The sequence below is a fragment of the Hypanus sabinus genome, chromosome 23 (genome assembly GCF_030144855.1).
Source record: "Hypanus sabinus isolate sHypSab1 chromosome 23, sHypSab1.hap1, whole genome shotgun sequence".
Taxonomy (NCBI): Eukaryota; Metazoa; Chordata; class Chondrichthyes; order Myliobatiformes; family Dasyatidae; genus Hypanus; species Hypanus sabinus.
Window position 1 is genome coordinate 11,736,934 of NC_082728.1, and position 27,101 is coordinate 11,764,034.

Below are 27,101 nucleotides of genomic sequence, written 5' to 3' on the forward strand. Positions count from 1 at the left end.
TGGCTGGAGGGAACAGACCCAAATCAAATCCAAGATTCGCCCAAGTTCTTCCAAAGATCCCAGCCAGCTGCATACAATTACAACCAAATCCCAGGAATCCCAGGAGCAATCCTTGAGCTGTTGAAGCCCCTCAGTCCGGACTGAAGTCCAATAGGTTCAGTAGGTGCATTTAATGTCAGGGAAATGTATACAATATGCATTCTGAAATTCTTTTTCTTCACAAACATCCACGAAAACAGAGAAGTGCCCAAAGATTGAATGACAGTTAAAACGTTAGAACCCCAAGGCCCCCCCAGCACCCCCATCCCACGCACAAGCAGCAGTAGAACAATATCAAACCCCCTCCCCACCTTTGAAGTTGCACTAGACCTGGCTTCTGCAGGGGGTGAAATCAGGTTCGATACCCTTTTATACTCTGCGCAACCTCAGAGCATCAAATACCAGTTTAGGGCTGAAGAAACATTTTAAAAAACCTTGGATATCATTTTGTTTCTTTATATTTGGCCATCTGCCACTTTGTGGGTGGAAAGCACAAAGTATGCGGATTCCTCCAGCCAGGGAAACCTTTCACCAACCCCAAAAGACCAAACCCGGGATTATGTATGCCATTCCTGGTATTGGTCGCAAGCCCAGGGGTTGGAGTGATATTAGATACAATGATTAATGAGTCCCGAACAGTAATGTGACTCTCACATTGACAATTGAATTCTGTGCATCACCTTCACACCCTGAGTGTTTGAGATTGTCTCTCAAGTACAATTTACATCATCAATCTCCATCATATCTCCATTCAAAAGCTGCAGGGATCTGCGGAGTGACAAATACCGCTTCATCAGGTCCTGCTGAGGCATGGCCTGATTGTCCTGCTGCGCGTGCGTGTGTGTTGAATTGACTTTATTTTTTATATCTTCACATAGATGAGTGAAAATCTTTACATTACGTCTCCATCTAAATGTGCAATCGTAGTAATTTATAATCATTTATAATAAATGTAATACAGAAATACACTCAAATCAGTGTGAGTTAGTTAGTCTGATGGCCTGGTGGAAGAAGCTGTCCCAGAGCCTGTTGGTCTTGGCTTTTATGCGGTAGTACTGTTTCCTGGATGATAGTGGTTGGAATAGATTGTGGTTGGGGTGACTCAGGTCCCCAATGATTCTTTGGGCCCTTTTTTTCACACCTGTTTTTATAAATGTCCTGAATCATGGGAAGTTCACAACTACAGATGCGCTGGGCTGTCCGCACCACACTCTGCAGAGTCCTGTGATCAGGGGAGGTACAGTTCCCACATGAGGCAGTGATGCAGCCAGTCAGGATGCTCTCAATTGTGCCCCTGTGGAAAGTTCTTAGGATTTGGATGTGTGTGTGTGTGTGTGTGTGTGTGTGTGTGTGTGTGTGTGTGTGTGTGCACTTGAGTCTGCATGTGTACGTGTGTGTGCATCCGTGTGTGTGTGTGTGAGGGAGGGAGGGAGAGATCAGGATCTGCAGGCTCAAACCTGTTTTCCTGTGTGCCCTCACTCACTTGCCCTCTTGTTCGCCCACGCTCATACCATCACTCCCACACACATTCTTGCACACTATCTCACGCACACTTTCTCTACGTTCTCCTGAAAGCATTCATGCAGTCTCACAGCCTGTTGCCCTGTGATGGAATTTCTAACACTGATGCCTTCTTGAACTCCTACCGCACACTCTCTATCACACTTTTGCTCCCACACTCTCCTGCACACTATTGCTCACACTCCACCATACTATCGCTTACACACTTGCTTACACACTATCACTCCCACACCCTCTACCACTAGATTTATGCCTCTTATCATCTAATACACTTCTGTCAAGTCACCTCTCAAACTTCTTCATTCCAAAGAGAAAAGACCCAGTTCACACAGTCTATCCTCATAAGATACAATAATAGGACACAGTCTCGAGTTACAGAGCAAGAGATTTCCCATGAGGAGAAAATTTCTTCATTCAGAGGTGATAAACTGAAGAATTCTCTCCCACAGATGGCTGTAGAGGCTATGGAATATTTGCAAGAAAGAGTCTAATGAATATCCGGTCAGAAAAGATGTCAAGTATTGAAGAAGAACAGGAATATGGCATTGAGATTGGTGATCCTATTAAATGGTGGAACAGACTAGAGGGGCTGAATGGCCTTGCCCATCTCTTATTCCTATAGTATGCTTCATAATTTGTAGCATGTTGTTATATTTAAAGCTGGACTTATCTGAGTTATTGACTCAAAATTCTCATCAGTCCTGCTTCAGTGATTTACCTTGAGTGTGTATGCTAATCTCCTTATGCCTTGAGTAAAGCCTTTTGAACTCTGCTCCTCAGGCAGTGAGATTCGTTTGGAAAGAGTGAACTGGGAAGCTGGCGGAACAAGCTGAGAATATAGTGGGAGTGCAGGAGGGGCGGCAAATCAAACCGACGTTTTATCTCACACCCTTTTGATGTTTTGCATCAAACCATCTCGAACAAACGCATCCATTCCAGCATACTGGTTCAATTTGCAACGCATCATGAGCCTACTTTGGAGCTGAGCCCAGTTTACATTAAAAAAAAATCATGTTAAAATATTTTGATTTGTAAAGAACAAATTACATGAGTGGAAATGAACTCAACTTGACGTGATTCTAGTGACAAACTGGAATGGGCTGGAACTGTCTCAGACAGACCTGCCAGCAATTTTTGGCTTACTTGCAACTGGAGTTATGTGGTACTTCTGTTCATAGAAATTCATGCCTGTGTCTGCATTGATTGGTTTAAACCCATTTATAATGGCACATCTCTCGATTAATACCCTACCCTATGAAGTAAATTACAGGACACAGATCAACACACACAAAATGCTGGAGGAACTCAGCAGGTCAGGCAGCGTCCAGGGGAATGAATACAGTTGATGTTTCGGTACACTACAGAAATACAGCCAGCACAGTAGTGTGGCAGTTAGCATTACATTATTACAATGCCAGAAAACCAGGTTCAGTTCCCACCATTGTCTATAAGGAGTTTGTACATTCTCGCCTTGACTGCAAGGTTTTCCTCCGGGTGCTCTGGTTTCCTCCCACAGCCCAAAGGCATACATATTAGTAGGTCTAATTGGTCACGTGGTAGGGTTTGTTGCTCATATGAGTGTAATTGAGCAACATGGTCTCGTTGGGCCAGGCGGGCCTGTTACTGTGTTGTCATCATCATCGTGATGTGGGTGAAGATGGTCTTTCTGTGACCATGATAGTTTTTTACAAGTTTTTCCACAGAAGTCTTCTTCTGGGCAGTGTCTTTACTAGATGGGTGACCCCAGCCATTATCAATACTCTCCAGAGATTGCCTGTCTGGCATCAACGGTCGCATAACCAGGACTTGTGATAAGTACCAGCTGCTCGTAAAACCGTCCACCATCTGCTCCCATGGCTTCACGTCACCCTGATCAGGAGTGGTGGGCCAGTGTGCTAAGCAGGTGCTACAACTTGCCCAAGGGTGACCTGTGGGCCAGTGAAGGGAAGGAGCACCTCTGGTGGAGGCGTATCTCCACCCCACTGCCCTATCATACTGTATCACTCAATAAAATAAATAAATTGAGGGGCTTTGTCACCAACCCGGCCTCTCCTTGTGCAGTACTGGAAGAATCCCATACTGTGGTCCTCCCCCCACCAATACTGCAGTCCTCACGCTCCCTATGCTGTGGTCCTCCCTCCTTCCCCCAAACTGTTGTCCTCCCTCCTTCCCCATACTGTGATCCCTTCCATTCTGTGGTCCTCCCCCCCATACAGTGTTCCTCACCCACCACCCCCCCATACTGTGGTGCTTACCCCTTCCCATACTATGGACCTCAAAATCCATCATGTACACTCTGTGGATTTACTGGTGAGGAACAGGTCACTCTGAATCTGTTATCTCCGATGCACTTTATACAAAGTGACTCTGGATAGTATTGAGGAGCTGGAACCACAACCTGAGACAGCAGCCTTAAAATCTTTATTGGAGATGTTTGCCAGTCTTTGTTTTCTCTTTCTTGGCACCGTGAACTAATGGCTCATATTCTTTCATTTCTCTGAACCGATTAGAAGTTTGCTTTTCAAAAATTAAATCTAAATTGAAAAGTTGCCGACTGGAGTGACTCCTGTTCTGTGGCTTGGCCCGTGCTCAACCCACTGAACAGCATCAGCCTGATCTATTAGAGATAAAACCGAAACTGTGATCGGCTGCAAGGTTTTGCTGCGTGATAGAACGCGGCATTGTTTGAAGGTTCAATGAAACGCGATTGAAAATGGGTGTAAGCTGTGTGTCACAGCGGGCTCGTTGATCTAGAATTAAATCAGTGCTAGATGCCAGAACTCAAAGAAGTTTACATTATCTAATGACAATAATCAAACAATCAATATGATGTGAACCCTCTTAAACTGAACTCCTACTGACAGAATATCTAAGAAGATATTTATTCCATCTGCCTCTTTTTTTTGGACAAAGAAGAGGCAGATAGAATGCTGGATCAGGAAGTGTGTGGTCATTCACTTTGGTAGAAGAAATAAAAGTGTAGACTTTTCTAAACAGGGAGAAAATTCAGAAATCTGAGGTGCAAAGTGACTTGGGAGTTCTTGTGCAAGATCCCCAAAAGGTTCATTTGCGGGTTGAGGAAGGCTAATGTGACGTAGGCATTTATTTCAAGAGGACTAGAATATAAAGGCAAAGGTGCAATGTTGAGGCCTTTATGGTGAGGACTCACTTGGGGGGTTGTGAGCAGTTTTGGGCCCCTTATCCAAGAAAGGATGTGCTGACTTTGGAGCTGGTTCAGAGGAAGTTCACAGATTCCAGAAATGAAAGGGGTTACCATATGAGAACCGATTGATGGCTCTGGGCCTGTACTCACTGGAATTCAGAAGAATGAGGGGAGATCTCATTGAAACCTATCGAATGTGTAAAATGTTCTGCTATTTCCTTAGACATTTAGGCAGGTCCTTAGGTAGGAAGCCATTCCAACAAACTCCAAAGAGTATGGGTCCAACCTTCAAGACCTGTTTCTATCTGACAGCTCCTGTGACCCATTCTCCACAACAGAGAGAGCACAAGCTGAAGGGGAAAGAGTAGAACAACACAGAAGCAACCCAACTTGTCCATGATGACCAAGTTGCTAGTCCCATTTGCCCATATTTGGCCTATATCCCTCTAAGCCTGGGGTCCACAGACCCCTTGGTTAATGGTAGGGGCCCATGGCATAAAAAGTAGAGAACCCCTGCTCTAAGCTTTCCTACCTATGGACCTGCCTAAATGTCTAAAGAAATAGCCAAACTTTTCACACATTCCTGGGATTGTCTCAAAGAGTGTTACCCCATCATAAAAGATCAAAAACCTTATTCCCATTGTCAAGTGCTGGACTGGAATTTGCACTTGTAACAATGTTGAAGCTGCCGTGGTATGTCATGGGCGATCACGGCCTCCCTGACCACGGTGGTCCTTGGTGAATTTTTCTGCAGAAGTGGCTTGCCAGTGCTTTCTTTTGAGCACTGTCTATACAAGACGGGTGACCCAGCCATTATCAATATCCTTTAGAGACTGTCCACCTGGCATTAGTGGTCACATTACCAGGACCCGCTGCTCTGCCACCTGGTCCCATGGCTTCATGTGACCCCAACTGAGGGAGCTAAGCAGGTGCGACACCTTGCTCAAGGGCGACCTGGCAGGCTAGCGGAGGGAAGGAGCGCCTTCCCCTCCTTTGGTAGAGACAGATGTCCAGCCTGTCACCATATTATATATATATTTTACTGTAATTTAAGTTGTTTTATGTATTGCACAGAACTGCTGCCACAAAGACAACAAATTTCATGACCTTTGCCAGTGAAGTTAAATCAGATTCTGATTCTGTATTTTAACACCTGTGTGAAATCCTTTTGGTGATTCAGTGCTGTCTTGCAATCTGTTCTGCTCTGCAGCTTTCTTCACTGGAACCAAAGAACATCTGTTTAATTGGTGAGAGGTTGAGTTATTTATGAACTAATATTGCTCCAAAATACCCTGAGAATTTGGTAGCACAAAAGCGAGGAAATCTGCAGCTGCTGGAAATCCAAGCAACCCACACAAAATGCCGGAGGAACTCAGCAGGTCAGGCAGCATCTGTGGAAAAGATTAAACAGTCGATGTGTCAGGCCGAGACCCCTCTTCAGGACTGGAGAAATAGATGAGAAGGGAGAGCAAGAATGTGGGGGGAAAGGAAGGAAGTGGTAGATGATAGGTGAAACCAGGTGAGGAGGAGGGATGAAGTAAAGAGCTGGGAAGCTGATTGGTGAAAGAGGTAAAGGGCTGGAGAAGGGGGAATCTGATAGGAGAGGATAGAAAACCATGGAAAAAAGGGAAGGGGGAGAAGCACCAGAGGGAGGTGATGGGCAGGTAAGAAGGGGAGGTGAGAGAGGGAAATGGGAATGGTGAAGGCGGGAGGAGGGGCAATTATTGGAAGTTCAAGAAATTGAAGTTCATACCATCAGGTTGGAGGCTGCCTTCTTGCTCTAACTTCTCATCTGTTTTCCCAGTCTTGCTGAAGGGTCTCAGTCCAAAATGTTGACAGTTTACTCTTTTCCATAGATTCTGCCCGGCCTGCTGAGTTCCTCCACCATTTTGAGTGTGTTGCTCAGAATTTGGTGCTTTGTTCCATGGAGTCCAAGTTTACAATAACATACTAAGCCTTAACTGCTTTTCAGCCCGTAGTCCTGTCATAAACCATGGGTGGTACAGTAGCGTAGTGGTTAGCACAATGCTTTATAGTGCAGGAGACCTAGGTTCAATTCCCAACACTGCTTGGAAGGAGCTTGTACGTTCTCCCCGTGACCATGTGGGTTTCCTCGGGGTGCTCTGGTTTCCTCCCACAGTCCAAAGATGGACTGGTTGGTAGTTTAGTTGATCATTGTAAATTGTCCTGTCAACAGGCTAGGATTAATTTGGGGGAATTGCTGGGCAATGCGGTTCAAAGGTTTGTGGCAAATGGCTGTTCCGTGCCGTGTTTCAATAAATAAAGTAAGAAATAACCAAATTACATGTGAATAATTACTTATTTTGAAAAATATTTCAGCACATGATGGATTTTAGCAAATTTATGTTTGATTCTAAAATATCATAAAACCCCCCCTAACTCCACGATACTGTGCTCAGCCTTTCTCTCCTATCAGATTCCAACAAGCTACTCAGTCCTTTCATAAACAGAAATGGTTTTGCAGTGGCCTTTTTATTAGGTACACCCTGCTTGTTAATGCAAATATCTAATCAGCCAATCACGTGGCAGCAAATCAATGCATACGGGCATGCAGACACGGTCAAGAGGTTCAACTGTTGTTCAGGCCGAACATCAGGATGTGATTTCATGAACATAAGTGGTTCCGCAGATGCTGAAAATCTGGAGCAACACACACACAAAGTGCCGGAGGAACTCAGCAGATCAGGCAGCGTCTATGGAGTGGCCTCTCCTGGATCCACATATTGGTTGCCAGCTCTTACTCCACCCTGTGAAGGTCAAGTGCTGACCTGAAAGGCCAAACGTCCATTTTATCCCATAAATGTCACCTGACCCCACCAATTTCCATCAGCTTTTTGTTGGTTGCTCTACCTCAGCAATCTACGATCCAATCTGAAAGCCTCACTCGGCATAATAGCTAGAAGTCTGAACTAGCGACCTTTCTTTTCCAGTTGTGGTTTTGGTGAAAGGCAATTAACCTGGACGTTAATGCTGTTTTCCTCTCCGCAGATGCTGCCAGATCTGATAATCATCTTTAATATTTTCCATCTTTATTTCAGATTTCCATGCAACTATTTTCCCCTTGTGGCTTCCCTTTGCAATTTATTGGCCGTGGGAAGTTTTTAATGTGATTGGCCACTCAGCCGGGTTGATGATGTCACTGTTGCTGGATGCACGGATTCCTAATGCAACCTAATTTTCATTCCACAGCATGGACGACTTTAAAGTCCCTTTCCTGCCTCTTTTCTACTGCTGCATCTGTCTTTTACATCCCCTTCCTGTTTGTCAGCCCTTGGCACGCAGCTGCCGCCACACCATTTTGTGCGCAGTGTCTGTCTAAATTGTCTCCTGTGCCTCTCTTTTGGATCAGAGAGGGCTTGTAAATAACTGCACACAGAAGTCTTGGGAACGAAGATGTCACATGACTCAGCGTGAGCTCGTTGCCCATAGCAACAGTGTCGCAGTTTGGGAAAAAAGAAGCATTGGATAATAACACAGTCAGAAATTTATAGACTGCGTAAAGAATTTACAGGGGACCAAATCTGACAATTTAATCATAGGACTCATGTACTTTTCTTCAAATACAGTTAGCACGGTTCTTAATAAGACCCAGGAGAGACTTACAAATTCACGAAGGGCATGGATAAGGTGGATGGTCACTGTCTTCTCCCCAGGGTAGGGGGATCGAAAACCAGAAGGCATAGCTTTAAGGTGAGAGCGTAATGATTTAAAGGGCCATGTTTTGCACACAGAGGGTAGTGGGTATGTGGAATGAGCTGCCAGCGGAGGTGGTAGACTCAGTGTTTGAATTGCAGTTGGACAGGGGTGAATAGAGGTTTCTATTTATATGGCCAGAAGCAGGCAATTAGGAACAATTCAGGTTGGTGGTGGATCATAGTGTACATTGGCAGCTGGACCTCACCTCCGACACTGGATGGGGAAGTAAGATAGTTCCTGAAGAGTAGGCTTATACAGTTCAGACTCTTCATTGTTTGTGGTCGACCATGGGGGTTGTGTCCTAACTCTCTACAAGCCAGGGCAGTACGATATGGAGAGCAAGCTGTTGCCCATGCAGCAAGCTCCCCTCTCCACGCAGCTGATGAATCCAAAGGGTACGACAGAGACTGATACAGTTTGTCCGCGAGGAGTTGCCAGTCAGCATTGAACTCAGTGTAGGACGGCCTCAGGGACTCCAGCTCTGGACTTTCCCCTCCGGGTTTGCTCCCGGAGCCTTCCCCATGAGTGCGTATAACCGCAAGGCAGGAGAGGTTTGAGATCAGAGTTTTCCTTCTCCTTGTTGAGCTGCCAACCACAGCTGACGAGCCCAATCTGCCTGAAGCGACTGGTTTTAAGGCCTCTGCCCCTTCTCCTGTCGGTGGCAAAGGTTCTGCCAGGCTTACTAGCTAAGCCACATGGGAAGGCAGGAGCTGGAATTGGTAGTCAAGGCAATTTGAGTTGCACACTACTGGGAGCATCTTCTTATTTGGAGCTTATCCCCACTACCACCCCCCTGCCTATAACAATATTAGAGTTATAAGTTATATATATGTTACCTCCGTTTCATGAGGGTACTCACAGATACCAGATGGGGCTTAAAACTCCTTTTGAGTTTGGGGCTTCATGGGCAGTGAACCAGATATTATCACAAGGGTGCCGCTTTGGGTGGGATGGGCCTGTTTAGACACTGTGTGACTCTGAACTCACTTCCATAACAAATTCTGGAAACTCTCAGCAGATCAGGCAGCATCTGTGGAAAAGTAGTCACTAGTATTCTCAGTCTGGGACTTCAGCACCTCTTTCCGTCTCCTCAGTCGCCGCTGTTTTTCAAACAAGTACTGTTTTTCACCTCAGCTCTCAACTTAGCCGTGGAACGCTAACGACTTGCGGTGAGTGTGGATCAGAGCACGCTGACGCATTACATGCAGTTCAGTTTATTCGTACCTCTGTTTTTTAGAAGCTGGTCAGATGAACTCCTAAATTCATTGCCCTGTGAGTTTTTATTCATCTCCCTCTTTCCTTGCTGAAGGGGGTGGTATGGTAGTGTAGTGGTTAGTGTAACACTATTATAGAGCCAGTGACTCAGGTTCCGTTCTCGCCACTGCCTGCAAGGACATAGAACATAGAAATCTACAGCACATTACAGGCCCTTCGGCCCGCAATGTTGTGCCGACCATGTAACCTACTCTAGAAGCTGCCTAGAATTTCCCTAGTGCATAGCCCTCTATTTTTCTAAGCTCCATGTACCTATCTAAGAGTCTCTTGAAAGACCCTTTTGTGCCAACATCCACCACCGTCGCTGGCAGTGCTTTCCACGCACCCACTGCTTGGTACGTTCTCCCTGTGACCATGCTGATTTCCTCCGGGTGCTCCAGTTACCTCCCACATTCCAAAGATGTGCAGGCTAGTTGGTTAATTGGTCACAGGTGTGTAATTGGGCTGTGTAGTCTCGTTGGGCTGGAAGGACCTGTGAAGGTGTTCCACGGATCATCACCATGTTGTGGTGGAGAGGCTTGAGAGTTCCTGAGATTCTGAGAGTGACGCCACCTAGAGTTTGGCCGTCTGGCACTTAGCACCTGGTAGGGTCACCCGTGGTGGTGAGGTCGAGAGCTCACTGGTGGAGCTGGCAGAAGATGATGACACATCTCAGAGACAGTAGAGGCAGAGGAAGCTGCAGCTCCAGTCATCTTGCATTCCATGCCACTGGACCCTGACCCCGATCTGGCGAGGACTGTCTGCTGGCTGCCCGGGCACCAGCCTCTCTAAGTTAGACACAAAGTCACGCGGAGATGTTCTCCATTATGGGAATCTGCCCTATCATATCCTGGAGTGAGTCCCATGGCAATCAGCGAGTGGTGAAGGCAGAAAGATCGTGAGGTCTTGAAGCCCCCCAGTCACAAGCTGGCACTTTGGGTGGGGGGTATCTGATTCAGTCATTGGACTCTTGGTTGGTGTGGCCCTCTACAGCAACCCAAGGACCCACCAACAGACAACCCCTTAGAACATCATAGTCAACTCAAGTGGGTGCACTTCTGTCTCTAAATAAATGAATAAAAGTGATAGACATAAAGATCATTATCTCCAGTGTGACTTTCCTCTGAACAGCTCAACAAGCCACTAATCCAGCTGCTTTGGAAAATATGTAAAAGTAGAGGCCATTCTTTTCTCCAGTGGGAGTTAGACATACACTCAGTGGCCACTTTATTAGGTACAAGAGGAAACCTAATGATGTGGCCTCTGTGTGTATTTCTGTACGTTCATGGTCTTCTGCTGTGTAGCCCATCCACTTCAAGGTTCGTCAAGTTGTATGTTCAGAGAAGCTCTTCTGCACACCACTGTTGTAACGCGTGGTTATTTGAGTTACTGTCACCTTCCTGTCAACTTGAACCAGTCTGGCTTTTCTCCTCTGACCTCTCTCATTAAAAGGACATTTTCATCTGCAGAACTGGATGTTTTTTGTTTTGTGCACCATTCTCTATAAACTCTGTAGACTGTGGTGTGTGAAAAAATCCCAGGACCTCAGCAGTTTCTGAGATACTCAAACCACCCTGTCTGGCCCCAACAATCATTCCACGGTCAAAGTCACTAAAATCACATTCTGATGTTTGGCCTGAACAACAATTGAACCTCTTGATCATGTCTGCCTGCCTTTATGCATTGATTTGCATCCACATGATTGGCTGATTAGATAGTTGCATTTAAAACGCAGGTGTACCTGATAAGATGGCCACTTAGTGCAGGGGAGCAGGTGAAATTCGGGGCTTTCTGCAGCTACAAAAGACAGCTTGAGATGGATGTAACCATGTTCGAGCGGGAGGAGATATTGAGTGACCAGAGAGGTTTATCACTGAATGTTTCCCAGGAATGATGACGTTCTTCCTGTCAAGTTCCTGAGAGACATCACAGCATTCTGTTGTACACCTTGTCAAATCCTTCACTGCTACCGATCAAAGCTCTGATGGTGCATTCTTAAAGCTTCATATTTTATCCAGAAAAAGACACATCAGTTATCAAGGTATCGGAAATCCTACATAGCAACTGGATTTCTGGAGTCCTGACTGTAGGAGCTATGAAATGAACATCTTGAAGTAAAAATTCTTTCGAGTCTTAAGTTCCGCCAACATGGAACAATGCAAAAATTACTTATAACGCGTTTTCTGGTTCCGACAAGGAGTAGATGCTATTTCCTTCTTTCTGCTCCAAGAGCAGACACTTAACTTTATCATCGTTCATGAGACATGGAGATCAGATTCAGGGGTGGTGCCATTTGCTGAAAGATGGTGGTGAAACATAGTGAATAACAAAGATTAAAGGTTTAAAATTAGTTTTATTTGTCACTTGTGTTAATGGCAAACATCTGAGGATGTTTCCGGGTAGCCCACAAGAGTCGCTACGCTACTGGCATTTAGGGCAGCAATGAAGGTCCTCCATCTCTGGCGGTGTTCTGGGCTTCCTTCATCGAGCCAGTGGCTCGGTTTTCACTACATTCAGTTGTGCAAGTTGTAGAAGGATTCCCCATTGCTGCCTCCATCACAGTTTTGTTTTACCAGTCTGGCTCGTTAACTTTGAGCTGAAGCCCCCAAATCTGCACCACTCTTAGTCTGGCCTCTACCCTTTGATCTCTTTGGCATGGGTGAGCCTATCAACAACCAAAACATAAAGCCCTGACTCCGGCCAGAATAGCTCTCTAGGTCACTGAGGCACGCCAGCCTCCAAACCCAGTGACAAGGTTGTAGTCCTCCTGGAGGACCACACACACACATAACACACAAACCCTAATCATTTAGAATGTGGGAGGGAACAGGAGCACCCGGAGGAAACACACACGCTCACGAGGAGAATGTACAAACTCTTTACAGACAGCGGTGGAAATGAACCCAGGTGGCTGCTGCTGCCATAGTGTTATGCTAACCACTACACCGCCATGAAGCACAAAGAAGGTGTGCCTGGGCAACACACAAGCAAAGAGAGGCAAGTAAATCCCAAACCATGCTAACCAGTGCCAGCAGCTCGCTGTCACTTAGTCTCTCCCTTAGCACAGACTTCACCTTTTGTTTCCCCTTGCTCTGCGGTTTTAAACTTATTTTATTCTAGTTCGGTTGAAAGTTTATCTGTCTTCCTCTCTCCACAGTTGCCGCCTGCATGCTGAGCATTCCTTGTCTTCCTTCTCCCAATTTCTAGTACCTGTGGTATTTCTGTGTACTACATGGTGTGGGCATCAGCTGCAGATTTATATTTCACATCCACAAGATGTGTGGTGCGTGGCCAAGTGGTTAAGGCGTTGGACTAGCGATCTGAAGGTCGTGAGTTCAAGCCCCAGCTGAGGCAAGGCATTTAACCACACATTGTTCCAGTCCACCCAGCTGAAAATGGGTACCAGCAAATTGCTGGGGTCAACCTCGCGATAGACTGGCATCCTATCCGGGGGGAGTCTCGTACTCTCAGTCACTTTACACCACGGAAACCACCATAAGCACCAGCCTGATGAGTCTATAAGGCCCGGCACAGACTTTAACTTAACTATCAGTGAGAATGAGGGCTGGTTACCCCACCCCAGGTCCTAACCCCCTCCAAGTCGGTGGGTTCCTGGGATCGTAGGCCTGTGCTACCAGTTGGCCCCCTAGATCAGCGAGTCTGGAGCTCAAGGATCCATCGTCAGCAGGTTCGGGGTCAGTAATGACAGTCGAAGCCCGAAGTCGGCGAGAGCAGATTTTGAGCTCCGGCTCCTGTTGCTCAATTCTAACCTGACCCCTAACCATCGCCGCATACCTGAGCCATGACCTCGATGGTCATCGCAGGTCGGTGCCATCTCGGCCAGACTGACTGCACTGTCCTGTTGGCAATCGGAGCAGACTCTCAGCCCCAGATCAAACAATGGACGGCCACAATGAAAACCGGCATCCTCTCCAGAGATGGGAAGCTATCATCATTCTGCGCAGTATTCAGTTATATAGATTTATAAATATCCACATCTCCTGAAGAGTCTGAACATGTCAGTCCCGTGTCACAGGCAGCTGCCTTTGTTTGTATGGGGCAGCAACACACCACACTTTACAACACCAGCTGAAAGATCAGGGCTTAATCCCCGCCGCTGTTTGTATATTCTCCTGTGACCACATGGATCTCCTCTTGATGCTCCAGGTTCATCCCACGTTCTAAACATGCCTAGGACCAGAGGGCACAGCCTCAGAATGGAAAGATGCTCCTCTTAAATAGAGATGAGGAGAAATTTCCTTACCAGAGGGTGGTGAATCTGTGGAATTCATTGCCACAGACAGCTGTGAAGTCCAAGTCATTGGGTATAATTAAAGCAGAGATTGATAAATTCTTCATTGGTGAGGGCATCAAAGATTACAGGGAGAAAGCAGGAGAATGGCAGCATTTATTTATTTATGTATTTATTTGTATTTATACAGCTTGTCATCTTTTCGCTCACTGATTGTCAGTCTTTGCAGTTTCTCATTGATTCTATTGTGTTTCCTTGAAATGGGGTTACGAGGGAAAGTAAATCAGCCATGATCGAATGACAGAACAGACTTGATAGGCCGAATGGCCTAATTCTGCACCTGGGTCTACGTCTTATAGTATGCCACCGTCTTGTCATGATAAACAGTGTATTATTAAAGCAAACGTACTGAACGGCAGACTCTCCTTCCTTAACAGCCCTACTGAAAAGCAATATATAAGCTTGGTTAAACATTCGACTGGGGACAAATAATCCTGAATACTTTTAAGAAGCAGAACCTTAACTGGCCGCTGTCGAGATGGGTTTTGTTTGTGTGGCCCCTGGATGTGTGGGATTACCACGAATGACAGTCATTACTGGGGATCTGAGAGCAATGGCTCAGAATCCACTTCTTCCCAGCCAGCTGCAAGTGTTACAGTGTTGACAGAATCTCAAATGCACTATAACGTACGATGTCAAAAGATAACTCATCTTGAGAACAAGAAGGTTTGGTGTGTCTCCTGTTTGCTGTATATTGTCATATTTCACTGTCGGAGCAATTGATTTTTTTTTTCTGGCGTGGCTGTTGCATTGATTACTGTAGCAGTTATAACTCAGTGCCTCTGGGAGACGGCACCAACACGCCAGGCAGCAGGGTTGTTTGTATGTCAGTCGGCAGTGTTATTTTAATACTCAGAAATCACCAGTGCGTTCTATGTGGAGGGCAGGGTTTATTTCACTTATTGACTCATTTAGAGATACAGCCTGGACCATGTCCAACGAGCAGCACCCCCCCCCCCCTCATTTCATGTCTTTGAAATGAGGAAGGGAACCGGATCACCCTCACACTCACGGGAAGGTAGGCACAAACCTTTTATGGGCAGCAGCGGGATTGAACTCTGAGCTCCGACCCTCCTCCAAGCTGTAATAGCGTCGCTGAGCTACCTTGGCGCCCCCTCACTGGGGTGTCTTCCGGTTTCGTAACGCCTTGAGTCACGATAATGGGGTTGGAAATGGAGATGTGTAAGGGAGCAAGGTGCTCCTGTCACTACATCAGTAACCCAGAGGCTTGCTCTGCTAACGACTGGATGTGAGTTCAAGTATCATCACCACAGCTGTATGGCTGGAATACTTATTCATAAGGTCACCTATAAACCATAATACCACAAGACATACTATAGCACCGGATTTCCTACTCTGGGGCACATGGACCCCTTACTTAATGGTATTGGTCCATGGCACAAAAAAAAGATTGGAAGTCCCTGCTGTAGGAGTAGAATTAGGCCATTTTTTCATTGAATCTGCTCCTCTGTTCAATCATGGCAAAATTATTGTCCCTCTCAACCCCATTTCTCCCTGTAACCTTTGTCATCCTTACTAATCAAGAACCTATCAACCTCCACTTTAAATATGCCCAATAACTTGACCTCCAAGGCCGTCCATGGCAAAGAATTACACCGATTCACCGCCCTCTCGCAAAAGAAATCTGTAGAAGTACGTCCAAAACCTTATAGACGCCTTTGTATATAAATGAGGTATATATTGATTCTGGGGTGAAGGCACATTAGCCTTTTTCCCAGAGAGAGGGCACAAAAACAAGAGGGCGTGGGTTTAAGATCAACGTCGAGAGATTTAAAAGGGACACCACGAGCAGCTGCCTTGCACAAAGGGTGGTGCATATTTAGAATGAGATGCCTGAAACAGTGATTGAGGCAGACATATTAGCAACATTTTGATAAGTACATGGATAGGAGAGGTTTAGGGGACTCAGGGGCAAATGCAGGTAGATGGGACAAACTTGCTAGGAAAAATGGTCAGCATGGCTGAGATGGAGCAGGAGGGCCTGTTTCCATGCTATAAGAACTGGAGAAATTGTATTTTTATAAATCTAAAGTAATTGTATTTTTAGCAATATGGGGAATCTCAATTATTAGCGGGTAACCTGTACAGAAGCCTGGACAAGTCTGTGTCCTCTCCGGGTGGCTTGGTATAGTGGTTAGCATAATGGCATACAGAGCTAGCAGTCAGCGACCTGGGTTCAATTCCCACCACTGTCTGTTCTTCCGGTGACTGCATGGGTTTCCTCCCGCAGTCCCGAGATGTATAGGCTAGGGTTAGTGAGTTCTAGACTTGCTATGTTGGCACCAGAAGTGTGGCAACACTTGACAGGCTTCCTCCCCCACACAGTGTTGGTCGTTGACACAAAACGATGCATTTCACTGTTTGCTTTTATCTATATGTGATGAATAAAGCTAATCTTTATCATAGTTTAAAATCCCAAATTTATCTGGAAGGTGAAATTAGTTGTGCCCACAAAACGACCGGATTCCCGTCTCAGGAAGGGAATCTGCTGACCTGACCTGGTCTGGTCTCCATGTCAGCCCAGGCCAACGGCAAGGCTTCTCACTTAGTTCAAGGGCAATTAGTGATGGGCAAACAAATGCTGGTCTTGTCAGTGAAACTTTCACTTCATCCACCCCTTCCCCACCCACCTACCTTCCCCCTCACCCACCTACCTTCCCCCTCACCTACCCACCTACCTCCCTCTCACCCACTTCCCCACCCATCTACCTTCCCCCTCACCTACCCACCTACCTTCCCCCTCACCTACCCACCTACCTTCCCCCTCACCCACCTACCTTCCCCCTCACCTACCCACCTTCCCCACCCACCTATCCTCCCCCTCACCTACCCACCTACCTTCCCTCTCACCCACTTCCCCACCCACCTACCTTCCCCCTCACCTACCCACCTACCTCCCTCTCACCCACTTCCCCACCCATCTACCTTCCCCCTCACCTACCCACCTACCTTCCCCCTCACCCACCTACCTTCCCCCTCACCTACCCACCTTCCCCACCCACCTATCCTCCCCCTCACCTACCCACCTACCTTCCCTCTCACCCACTTCCCCACCACCTATCTTGCCCCTCACCCACCTTCCCCTTCATCTACCTTCCCCCTCACCCACCTTGCCCCTCACCTACCTTCCCCTACACCTGGTCTCACCTATCACTTTCCAGCTTGTACTCCTTCCCCCCTCCCCCACCTTCCTATTCTGCCTTCTTCCCCCTTTCGCTCCAGACTCGATGGAGGATCTCAGCCCAAAACATCGCCTCTTCATTCCCCTCCATAGGTGCTGCCTGACCTGCTGAGTGTATATTGCTTTGGATTTCCAGCTCCTGCAGAATCTCTTGTGTTTGTGAGGGTGAATATGAGGAACCCTTGAAAGTACTTAGGAAATCAAAATCAGGTTATTGTCAATTTATGGATATGGTGCCATACACTACCTTGGGATTCATTTTCTTGCAGGCATTTATAGGAAAATAAAGAAATACAATAGAATGTATGAAAAATTACAAAAATAAATATTGACAATTAACCGATGTACAAAAGAACGTAATTGTTGCAATATAAAATAAATAATACTGAGAACACATGCTGTAGAGTCCTTGAAAGTGAGTCCATAGTTTGTGGAATCAGTTCAGGGTTGAGATGAGTGAAGTTATGCACACCGGTTCGGGAGCCTGATGGTTGACGGATAATAACTGTTCCTGAACTTGGTGGTGTGGGACCTGAGGCCCCTGTACTTCCTGCCGAGTATACAGAAGCCACAGGTCCCTCATCCAAGGGACACCAAGGATCACTGTTGACCTTATCGAGAGGTAGAGGGAAAGGAAAAACAAGTGAGTGTGCTCATAGCAGGTCAAACCCGGTTCCTGCCTCTCCTGTTTAACCTCTGAGTGATTTGACACTACAACAGCTTCAGGGATCCTTGATCCCACTTCAAGGGGCAGAGAGAAATCCCAAATACTCTTTTGCAGGAAAGCTCCCTTATGGCACCAGTAAGTAGGTCACAAAAATTACATTCATGAACCGATGGAACAATCTGATAGTTCTTTCTCCATCTTCGGACAGGCTTGATTATTTTACAGGCACTATTAAATCTGAACAAGCCGTGCAATAATATCAGCAAAATGAAATCTGTGAGGCAACAGAGATATCAGCTCCCGGTAATTTGTTCTATGAATAGCATAATTTTCTTATTTCATGGGGTTTTCACAATGGGTAAATTCAGTTGTGATAGCAACCAGGAGAAGCTTGGAAGCCGATGACAATTAATTTGCAGGTTTTCACTTGGAAAGTAATAAGATTGCATTGCGTCTGGTTTCCCTTTGTTGTAAGGACAAATGTGGTAATAATCGACACTCAGTGGCCACTTTATTAGGTACACTTGTAACCCTGCACACTAATGACCAGCAAGCCACTGCAGGGCAAAGTAAACACTTCAAAGATAACTGGAATGTTGGCCTTCATTGCTAGAGAGATTGAATTTAAGAGCAGGGAGGTTATTTTGCAACTGTGTAGGATACTGGTGAGGCCGCATCTGGAGTACTGTGTGCAGTTCTGGTCTCCTTACTTGAGGAAGGATTACTGGCGTTGGAGGTGGTGCAGAGGAGGTTCACCAAGTTGATTCCACAGCTGAAGGGGTTAGACTATGAGGAGAGACTGAATCATCTGGGACTGTACTCACTAGAATTCAGAACAATGAAAGGAGATCTTATAGAAACATATAAAATTATGAAAGGGATAGATAAAATAGAGGCAGGAAAGTTGTTTCCACCGGTAGGGGAGACTAGAACTCAGGGACATAGTCTCAAGATTCGGGGGAGTAGATTTAGGATGGAGATGAGGAGGGACTGCTTTTCCCAGAGGGTGGTGAATCTGTGGAACTCTCTGCCCAGTGGAGGCTACCATAGTAAATATATTTAAGACCAGGTTGGACAGATATTTGCATAGTAGGAGAATTAAGGGTTACAGGGAAAAAGAAGGAAGGCAGAGATGAGTCCTTGGCCAGATCAGCCTTGATCTTATTGAATGGCGGAGCAGGTTCAATGAGACATATGGCCTACTCTTGCTCCTATTTCCTATGTTTGTACTGCAATGCTACATACAGTACAGTGCAGAACGTAAGTGTACAATTTTGCCAGCGTTGATAAGATTTTAATAGTATCAATCCCTTGCGGAGCGGTATTCAAGCGAAATATTGACTAGACTCACTAAGACAGATTTTCTTTCCTGAAGGACATCAGTCAGCCAGCTGGGATTTTACAATTATTTGGTAGTTTCATGGTCAGACAAGCTCTTTAATTAAATTTATATTCCCCAGATACCGTGGCAGGACTCGAACTCATGATCCTGGATACCAGTCCAGTAGCTTAACCACTTTGCTACTGCGCCACTCAAGTCAGTTGTAAAGCAGATTTGCACTCCCACGGTATTTTTGTTTGATGTGAACTACAACGCCTATTTGTCATGCTGCTGTAGTGTTACTCTCCTACCCTTTGGTGGCACTGCAGGTCTTCCACTGAGGGTGTCTGCATTAACAGTGGATCAAACATCTGTTGGCACTGCCATTATAAGTATGGAAGTATGCATTTATAACGAAAAAGTTTGTCAGGAGGACACACACGTGTAGCATCTTTAATATATTTCCAGTCTGTGATGGCTTCTCTTCAAGGGCATTCAAGAACAGTTAGTAAGCAGACTGTGAGGATAATTAGACTGAATACAGGCAGATATGGCTCATCTTAAAGTCAATAGAATCAATTCTTGCTTTTAGAGCTTGAGAAATAAAAGAGGAAAATCAGGATAATTTTCTGAATACATAATTCCATTAAAAGTAAAGCTGGATTTAAATAGTGTCCAGACTTCTAGAGCTCCTGAAGCGTATTCTGAGGTTCAAAGTCTCAAAGTAAATCTATTACAGTACATATATACTACCTTGAAATTAATTTTCTTGTAGGCATTCACTGTAGACAGAGAGATACAATAGAATCAAAGAAAAACTACGCACAAAGACTGATAAACAACCAGTGTACAAAAGCAGACAAACTGTGTAAATAAACAAGTAAATACACGATTTGTAGTGCCCTTGAAATTCAGTCTGTAGGTTGTGGAATCTGTTCAGAGTTGTGGTTAGTGACGTTATCCACGATGGTTCAGGAGCCTGGTGGTTGAAGGGGAATAACTGTTCCTGAACTTGATGGTGTGGGACCTAAGCCTCAAATATTCCAAATGATCCAATTTAATATCAGAGAAGGTATAAAGTATGCAACCTGAAATTTTTATTCTTCACAGACATCCATGAAATAAGAAACCCCGTAGAATGAAACATAGAGAAGTCAGAACCCCGAAGCTCTCCTCCCCCCTCCCATCACTCAAGCAGCAGCACTGCTGTACACCCCCCCCCCCCGCAAGACAATAAGACATAGGAGCAGAATTAGGCCAATTGGCCCATCGAGTCTGCTCCAGCAGTTCATCACGGCTGATCCATTTTTCCTCTCAGCCCCAATCTCCTGCCTTCTCCCCATATCCCTTCATGCCCTGACCAATCAAGAATCTATCAACCTCTCCATTAGATAGACATAAAGACTTGGCCTCCACAGCTGCCTGTGGCAATGAATTCCACAGATTCTCTGCTCTCTAGGTAAAGAAATTCCTGCTCACCTCTGTTCTAAAATGCCGGCTGGTGGCGTAGTGGCATCAGCGCCGGACTTTGGAGCGAAGGCTCCTGAGTTTGAATCCAGCCGGTTCCCTTGCACGCTTTACATCCATGCTGGGTTGAGTGTTGAGCTAGCAACTCAGCCTTGTAAAAAGTCCCGATGACTCCACTCAGAGTTAAGGGCTTTCTTCTTCTTCTGTTCTAAAAGGCTGTGTCCTCTGGTCTTAGAGGAGATTGTAAGGAGATTGTATCATCTCCCCATGACTGTTCTGGTTTCCCCCGGGTGCTCCATGTAATTGGATGGGCAGAATGGCCTGTTACCATGGTGTATCTCTAAGTGAATGGGCGATTAAATTTTAGCTCAGCCTGCAAAGCCTACATTCCTTGAAAGAATAATAAAAAGGATGTAAAGTGTTCTAAGGATACCACATTCTCATTTCAGTCCCCAAACTAATCCCACAATCTTGTGTCAGTCCCCCAACTAATCCCACTGCAATCTGCCTATCACCATAATAGCAGTATGGCAGATATAATCTCAATGGCTCCTTCACACAACCTTGGATCACGTGGACAATACAAATACCTATGTCAGGATGCTGTTCGTTGACAATTGCTCAGTGTTTAACACCATCATTCCTACATTCCTGATAGAAAAGCTACAGAACCTGGGCTTCTGTACCTTTCTCTGCAATTGGATCCTCGACTTCCCAACTGGAAGGCCACTATTTGTGTAGATTGGTAATGACAGCTCCTCCTCGCTGACGATCAACACTGGTGCACCTCAGGAATGTGTGCTCAGCCCACTGCTCTACTCTAGATATACCCTTGACTGTGTGGCTAGGTATAGCTCAAATGCCATCTATAAATTTGCTGATGATACAGCCATGATACTCAACGTCAGTAAGACCAAAAAGCTGATAGTGGACCAGAAGGGTAAGATGAGGGAACACAAACTAATCCTCAGAGAGAGATCAGAAGTGGAAGAGTTGCAAATTACAAGTTCCTGAATATCAAGATCTCTGAGGATCTAACCTGGTCCCAACGTATCGATACAGCTAAAAGAAGGCAAGACTGCAGCTATATTTCATTGGGATTTTGAGGAGATTTCACCCAACACACTCAAAAATATCTACAGATGTACTGTGGAGAGAATTCTGACAGGCTGCATCACTGTCTGGTATTGGGGTGGGTGGGGGAGCTACTGCAAAGGATTGTAGGAAGCTACAGAAAGTTGTAAAATTAGTCATCTCCATTATGAGTACTTGCTTTCGTAATATCCAAGACATCTTCAAGGAGCAGTGTCTCAGAAAGGCAGCATCCATCGTTAAGGACCTCCACCACCCAGGACGTGCCCTCTTTTCATTGTTACTGTCAGGAAGAAGGTACAGAAGCTTGAAGGCACACACACAGTTATTCAGGGACAGCTTCTTCCCCTCTGCTATCCAATTCCAAATGGACATTAAAGCCATGAACACTACCTCACTATTTTTTTTAGTTATTTCTGTGTTTGTTTTTAATTTAACTATTTAATAACACATATATACTTACTGTAGCTGATTGATCTATTTTTCTCTCTATTATCATGTATTGCATTGTACTGCTGCCGCAAAGTTAAAAAAAATTCACAACATATGCCAGTGGTATTAAATCTGATTCCGATTCTGAAAAAAGACAACAGCAAAACAAGCTCTTTTCCCATCGCAGCTCGGCACCATTTTGACTCCCGCCCCTGTCTTTTTATTTTCTTTCCCTCATCCCTGTCGCTAAACCCTAATCTCTCCTCGGACTCCCTGCACTGTTCTCAAAGCCATCCCTACGAACCAAACAAAAACAACTAACTTTGAGCTATGACATTGATGGACATCGCAGCTCAGAGCCATCTTGGCCGTAAGACTTAACCACTCTACCAGCCTCTTCTACTGTTGCAATGAGGCTACACTCAGCTTGGAGGAGCTCAACACCTTTTAATCCCTCTGGGTTGCCTCCAACCTGATGACATGAACATCAATTTCTCAAACCTCCAGTAGTTGTTCCTCCTTCACTTTTCATCATGCTTGTTTCCCTCTCTCACCTTCTCTTCTTACCTGCCCATCACCTCCATGCATAAAAGCATGCAGACATAGTCAAAAGATTTGGTTGATGTTCAGGCCAAATATCAGAATGGGGAAGGAATGTGATCTAAGTGACTTTGACTGGGGAATGATTGTTGGTGCCAGGCGGGGTGGTTTGAGTATCTCAGAAACTGCTCATCTCCTGGGATTTTCATGTACAACTGACTCTAAAGTTAAGAGAAAGTGATGCAAAAAACAAAAAAATATATAGTGAGCAGCAGCTTTGCGCATGAGAGGCGTTATAGGAGAAATGGCCTGATTATTTCAGGTGGACTGGAAAGGGACAGTGACTCATATAACCACATGTTACAACAGAGATCTGCTGAAGAGCATCTCTGAATGCACAGCACATTGAACCATGAAGTGGATGGGCTGCAGAAGCAGTAGACTATGAACGTCCATTCCATGCCCAGTTTATCAGGTACAGGACATCTCTAATAAGGTGGCCACTGAATGTGTTCAAGGGTGAGATCCTGCTTGTGAACTGAGGATCTGAGATGGCACTGACTTGCTCAAGATCTGGAAGCATTTTGTGGTCATTTTTATATTTGAGAAGGTCACTGAAGACAGTTTTCTCTGTGTTTCCAGACGGGACCCCCATCAGTGAACTCACATGGTCCTCTTCATTGGCCGTGGTAGCAGTCTCCTTTTCTGGGCTCTTCACCTTCATCTTCCTCATGCTTGCCTGCCTCTGCTGTAAGAAAGGAGACATCGGGTTTAAGGTAAGAGGAACAGGTTCCTTATTTTGCCTCCTCTTATTTCTGGACAAAGGTAATAAAGATTGGAACACCAGATACTGGCAAGAATGTGTCTTCTTCAGGCTGAGGAAGAATTGGAATATGGAGATAATTTCAGCTTCCATAATGTATAGTGTATGCCACAGGAGACTAGACAGGGAGTTCAGATATACCCGGCAGGGATGGAAGTATAGAGGAGTGTGAGTGGGGCAGGAGATATACAGGAGTGTGTGTGGAGGAGGAGATATGGAACAATATGGTGTAGGGGGGAGGATGGGTATTTGGAGAAGAGCTTGGGGATGGATATGTGGGGGAGAATGTAGGGGTGAGTACATGGGGGAGAGTGGGGGGCAGATATATGGGGCTGAGTGTGGGGGGAAGAGTGTGTGGGGGAGAGTGCAGGAATGTGTTTCCCTTTTACAGATTGTTATTAGATTATGACAAAGTACGAATTGGATCACTCGGAGTTAACCCACTCTGCGCGCTACCCTGTGGTGATGTCAGAGTCACAGGAACCTTTGTAAAGGAGAAATGGTTTATCTGGAATGTTTACTGTCAGACATGATGGCAGCCAGAGAGTTTGCTGGAAACTGCCTTGTCACAACGTCGCCCTGCCTTAGCTCTGTTGCTTTAGTTTGGATACCTGTACGTATTGTGGAGGCAGAAGTGAAGTGGGTGACAAAAAGGAGTAGAGAAAGGTTTGACTATTTCCTCGTCCTGATAAAAGGCCATCAGTTTGAAACGTTAACTTTGTTTCCCTCTGCCTGACCTGCTGAGTGTTTCCAGCGTGTTAAGTTTTTATTTCAGGTTTTCCAGCATCTGCGGTGTTTTTGTTTATCCAATTCCCCTGAAACTGCTTCTGTGTGCCAACAAGGACCTGCTTCAGACGATGAGATTTTCCAAGCCTGCCTAAACTCTGCGCTCGAGGGAGCATTATATTACATTTTCATGTGACCCACCTCTTCTGGGAGACAAATCTCTCATGTGAATTTGATGGTAGCAGCTAAAAGTCACCATTGTAATCATGTCTGGAACTCATTGTCAACCTACCAAGCCACAAGCTCCAGACCATGGTATAGGTTCAATTCTGTAACAGAGCGTTAATCTAGCTGTGAGTGGTGTCTCCCATCTGTGCCTCAACACTGTCATCGGATACAGTGTCAGCCTGAGCCAGTGGACCAGTGGAACACTGGCTCATTTTTACTCATCAGCTTGTTATCAACCTGAGCCAGTGGACCAGTTCTGCTTCCACTGATCTCAATGCAGAGCTAATCCAGCACCAAACCTGTCAGGGGGAAATTTACGATAAACCCCCCTCCATCCCACGTTAGCATCAGAAAATTAGTAGACATGTATTTGTTGGATTTTGCAGGTACTGGAATTCTAGGGTTTTCAAGAAATGATAAGAGGAAGAAATGGCTACTCAACCTCTTGAGGCAATTCTGTGGTTCAGTGACGTCCTGGATGACTTGACATTTGATTTCAGGTGCACCTTCCTGCCTGACTCCCATGAACCTGAGATTTCTCAATAGATCAAGCATCAACCTCACCCTCAGTTACGCTCAATGTCCGAGCATTGACAACTCCATCTACAAAGGCGCATGGCCTGCAGGGAGAAGAATTTCCTCTCTACCCACATTTTATAGGTGACCCTTTATCCCGTGACAGTGTTCCTCCTGCAAGTGAAAGCATCCTCTCGGTACCCACATATCCAGCCCCTCTAGGAAACCTGGACGGTATGTTCCAATAAAATCATCTCCTGCTTCTCTGAGTCCCTCTGAGTATCGGCCCAACCTTTCTGGAGCAGACAAGCTCTTAGGAATCAACCCAGTAAGAGTGCAGAAGGCAGCCCAGAGGATTTAGAACATTTCTATTCATGAGTAGGGAGCTGAATTAGTTGTTTATGTAGAGAGATCAGCAAGGCTTTCTTTCTAGATAAAGGGTCTTGACCTGAAAATTAGACTGCCCATTTCCCTCCACAAACCTGGCAGCTTGTACTCCTCCCTCACCCCGAACCCCACCCCCTTCTCATTCTGGCTTCTTCCCCCTTCCTTTCCAGTTCTGATGAAGGGTCTTAGCCCAAACAATCGACCATTTATTCCTCTCCATAGATGCCGCCTGCCCTGCTGAGTTCCGTCAGCACCTTGTTTCTGTGGCTTCTCCGCTTTGCGACAAAGCTGATACCAGGGGGTTGATAACTGGAAAAGGGGTACCAATGGGATCCACTGTCCCTTTGCTCCTGAGCACCACTCATTTGCAAACTTTGGTTATTTACAACCCTTCTCATTTGCTTCCCCACCTTAAAAAAGAAAGAGAGAAAGAACCTTGTACAACCTCGTGAAGCACCTACCCATCACCCTGCAGTCATAAAGTACTCCCAGTACTTTTGGACAGCAAATTCCCATTGACAGCAGTAGTAGGCAGCCGTCGATCCCAGGGGATCATGGGTTTGTGCCTCTGGTGGACTGTGTCCTCTCCAGGGTGCAAGCCTGGGTGGGAAGATTTGAAGAACCGGCTGTTGCCCATGCAGTGGTTTTCCCCTCTCCACGTCACTGATGTAGTCCAGGGGAAGGGCAAGCGCCGATACAGCTTGGCACCAGTGTCATCGCAGAGGATGCCAGAGTGAAGTTGTAAACATTAAACTGTCTTAGGGACTCCGGCTCCGGATTTCTTCCTCAGGGTTTACTTCCCGAAGCCTTTTCCATGGGTGGGTGTGACCACAAGGCAGCAGAAGTTTAAAATCAGAGATTTCCTTCTCCTAGGTGGGCTGACAAGCCTCACCTGCCCAAAGCAACTGGTTTTGAGGCATCAGTGGTCCAACTTTGTCCCTTCTCCTGTCAGTAGAAGCAGTTCCGCTGGGCCTAGTACCTAAGCCACACGTGAAGGCCAAGAGTTGGACTTGGTTGTCAGAGGCAGTTAGAGTTGCACACCATTTGTAGCACTTACCCTCGGATAGGACAACCTTCGGAATCTCCCCATCAGTAACAATGGTTAAAAGACCAAGTCACTGCTTCATTTTCAGTAATATTGGTTGTGGGATAAATCCTTTCCTTGCTGCAGTCTTTACTGAGAAACTACAGCCCTGAAGAAAGCCCCTTGAAACCATTTTAAGCTGTGTCTCGTCATATTAGCAGAGAGGACATGAACCATTGAATCTGTGCAGAGTGTGCAGACTTCCTGCACACCAGATTTTTTTTATGAAACCACTGTCCCACAATGTACATGGATCACCTCGAAAGTTTCAAAGTATGAAGTATGTGTACAGTATACAACCCAGGCAGCCACGAAACAAGGACACACCGTGGAAGCCATTTAAAAAAAAACATCGAATGCCCAATGTGCGAATAGCAAAAGAGCGAGCAAGTGCCACACAATATTAGACGTCAAACCGCAGAGTCCCCGAAATGGTCCAGGAGTGACAGCCACCAAGTCAGTTCAGTCTAGTGCTGTCGATGACTGCAGGCCTCGGCCGCAGAGCCAGTTCCGCGCCGAAGCGCCTCTATCAGGTCAGGCAATAAACATTAAAGAATAAGCAGAAACACGTGGAACATGAACCGCAGAGTCCTCCAAAAACAAATCCACA

The 27,101-nt window shown here is 45.8% G+C and overlaps 1 protein-coding gene across 5 annotated transcripts in view; it reads left to right on the top strand.

The window, feature by feature from the left end:
• aatkb (apoptosis-associated tyrosine kinase b) overlaps positions 1–27,101 on the top strand; it is a 327,637-nt gene that overhangs the window by 190,925 nt on the left and 109,611 nt on the right. For all 5 annotated transcript variants that reach the window (XM_059948385.1, XM_059948388.1, XM_059948386.1 and 2 more), the window contains exon 3: positions 23,370–23,503. In XM_059948385.1, the coding sequence (XP_059804368.1) occupies positions 23,370–23,503 (134 nt within the window). The remainder of the gene's footprint in view (positions 1–23,369; positions 23,504–27,101) is intronic.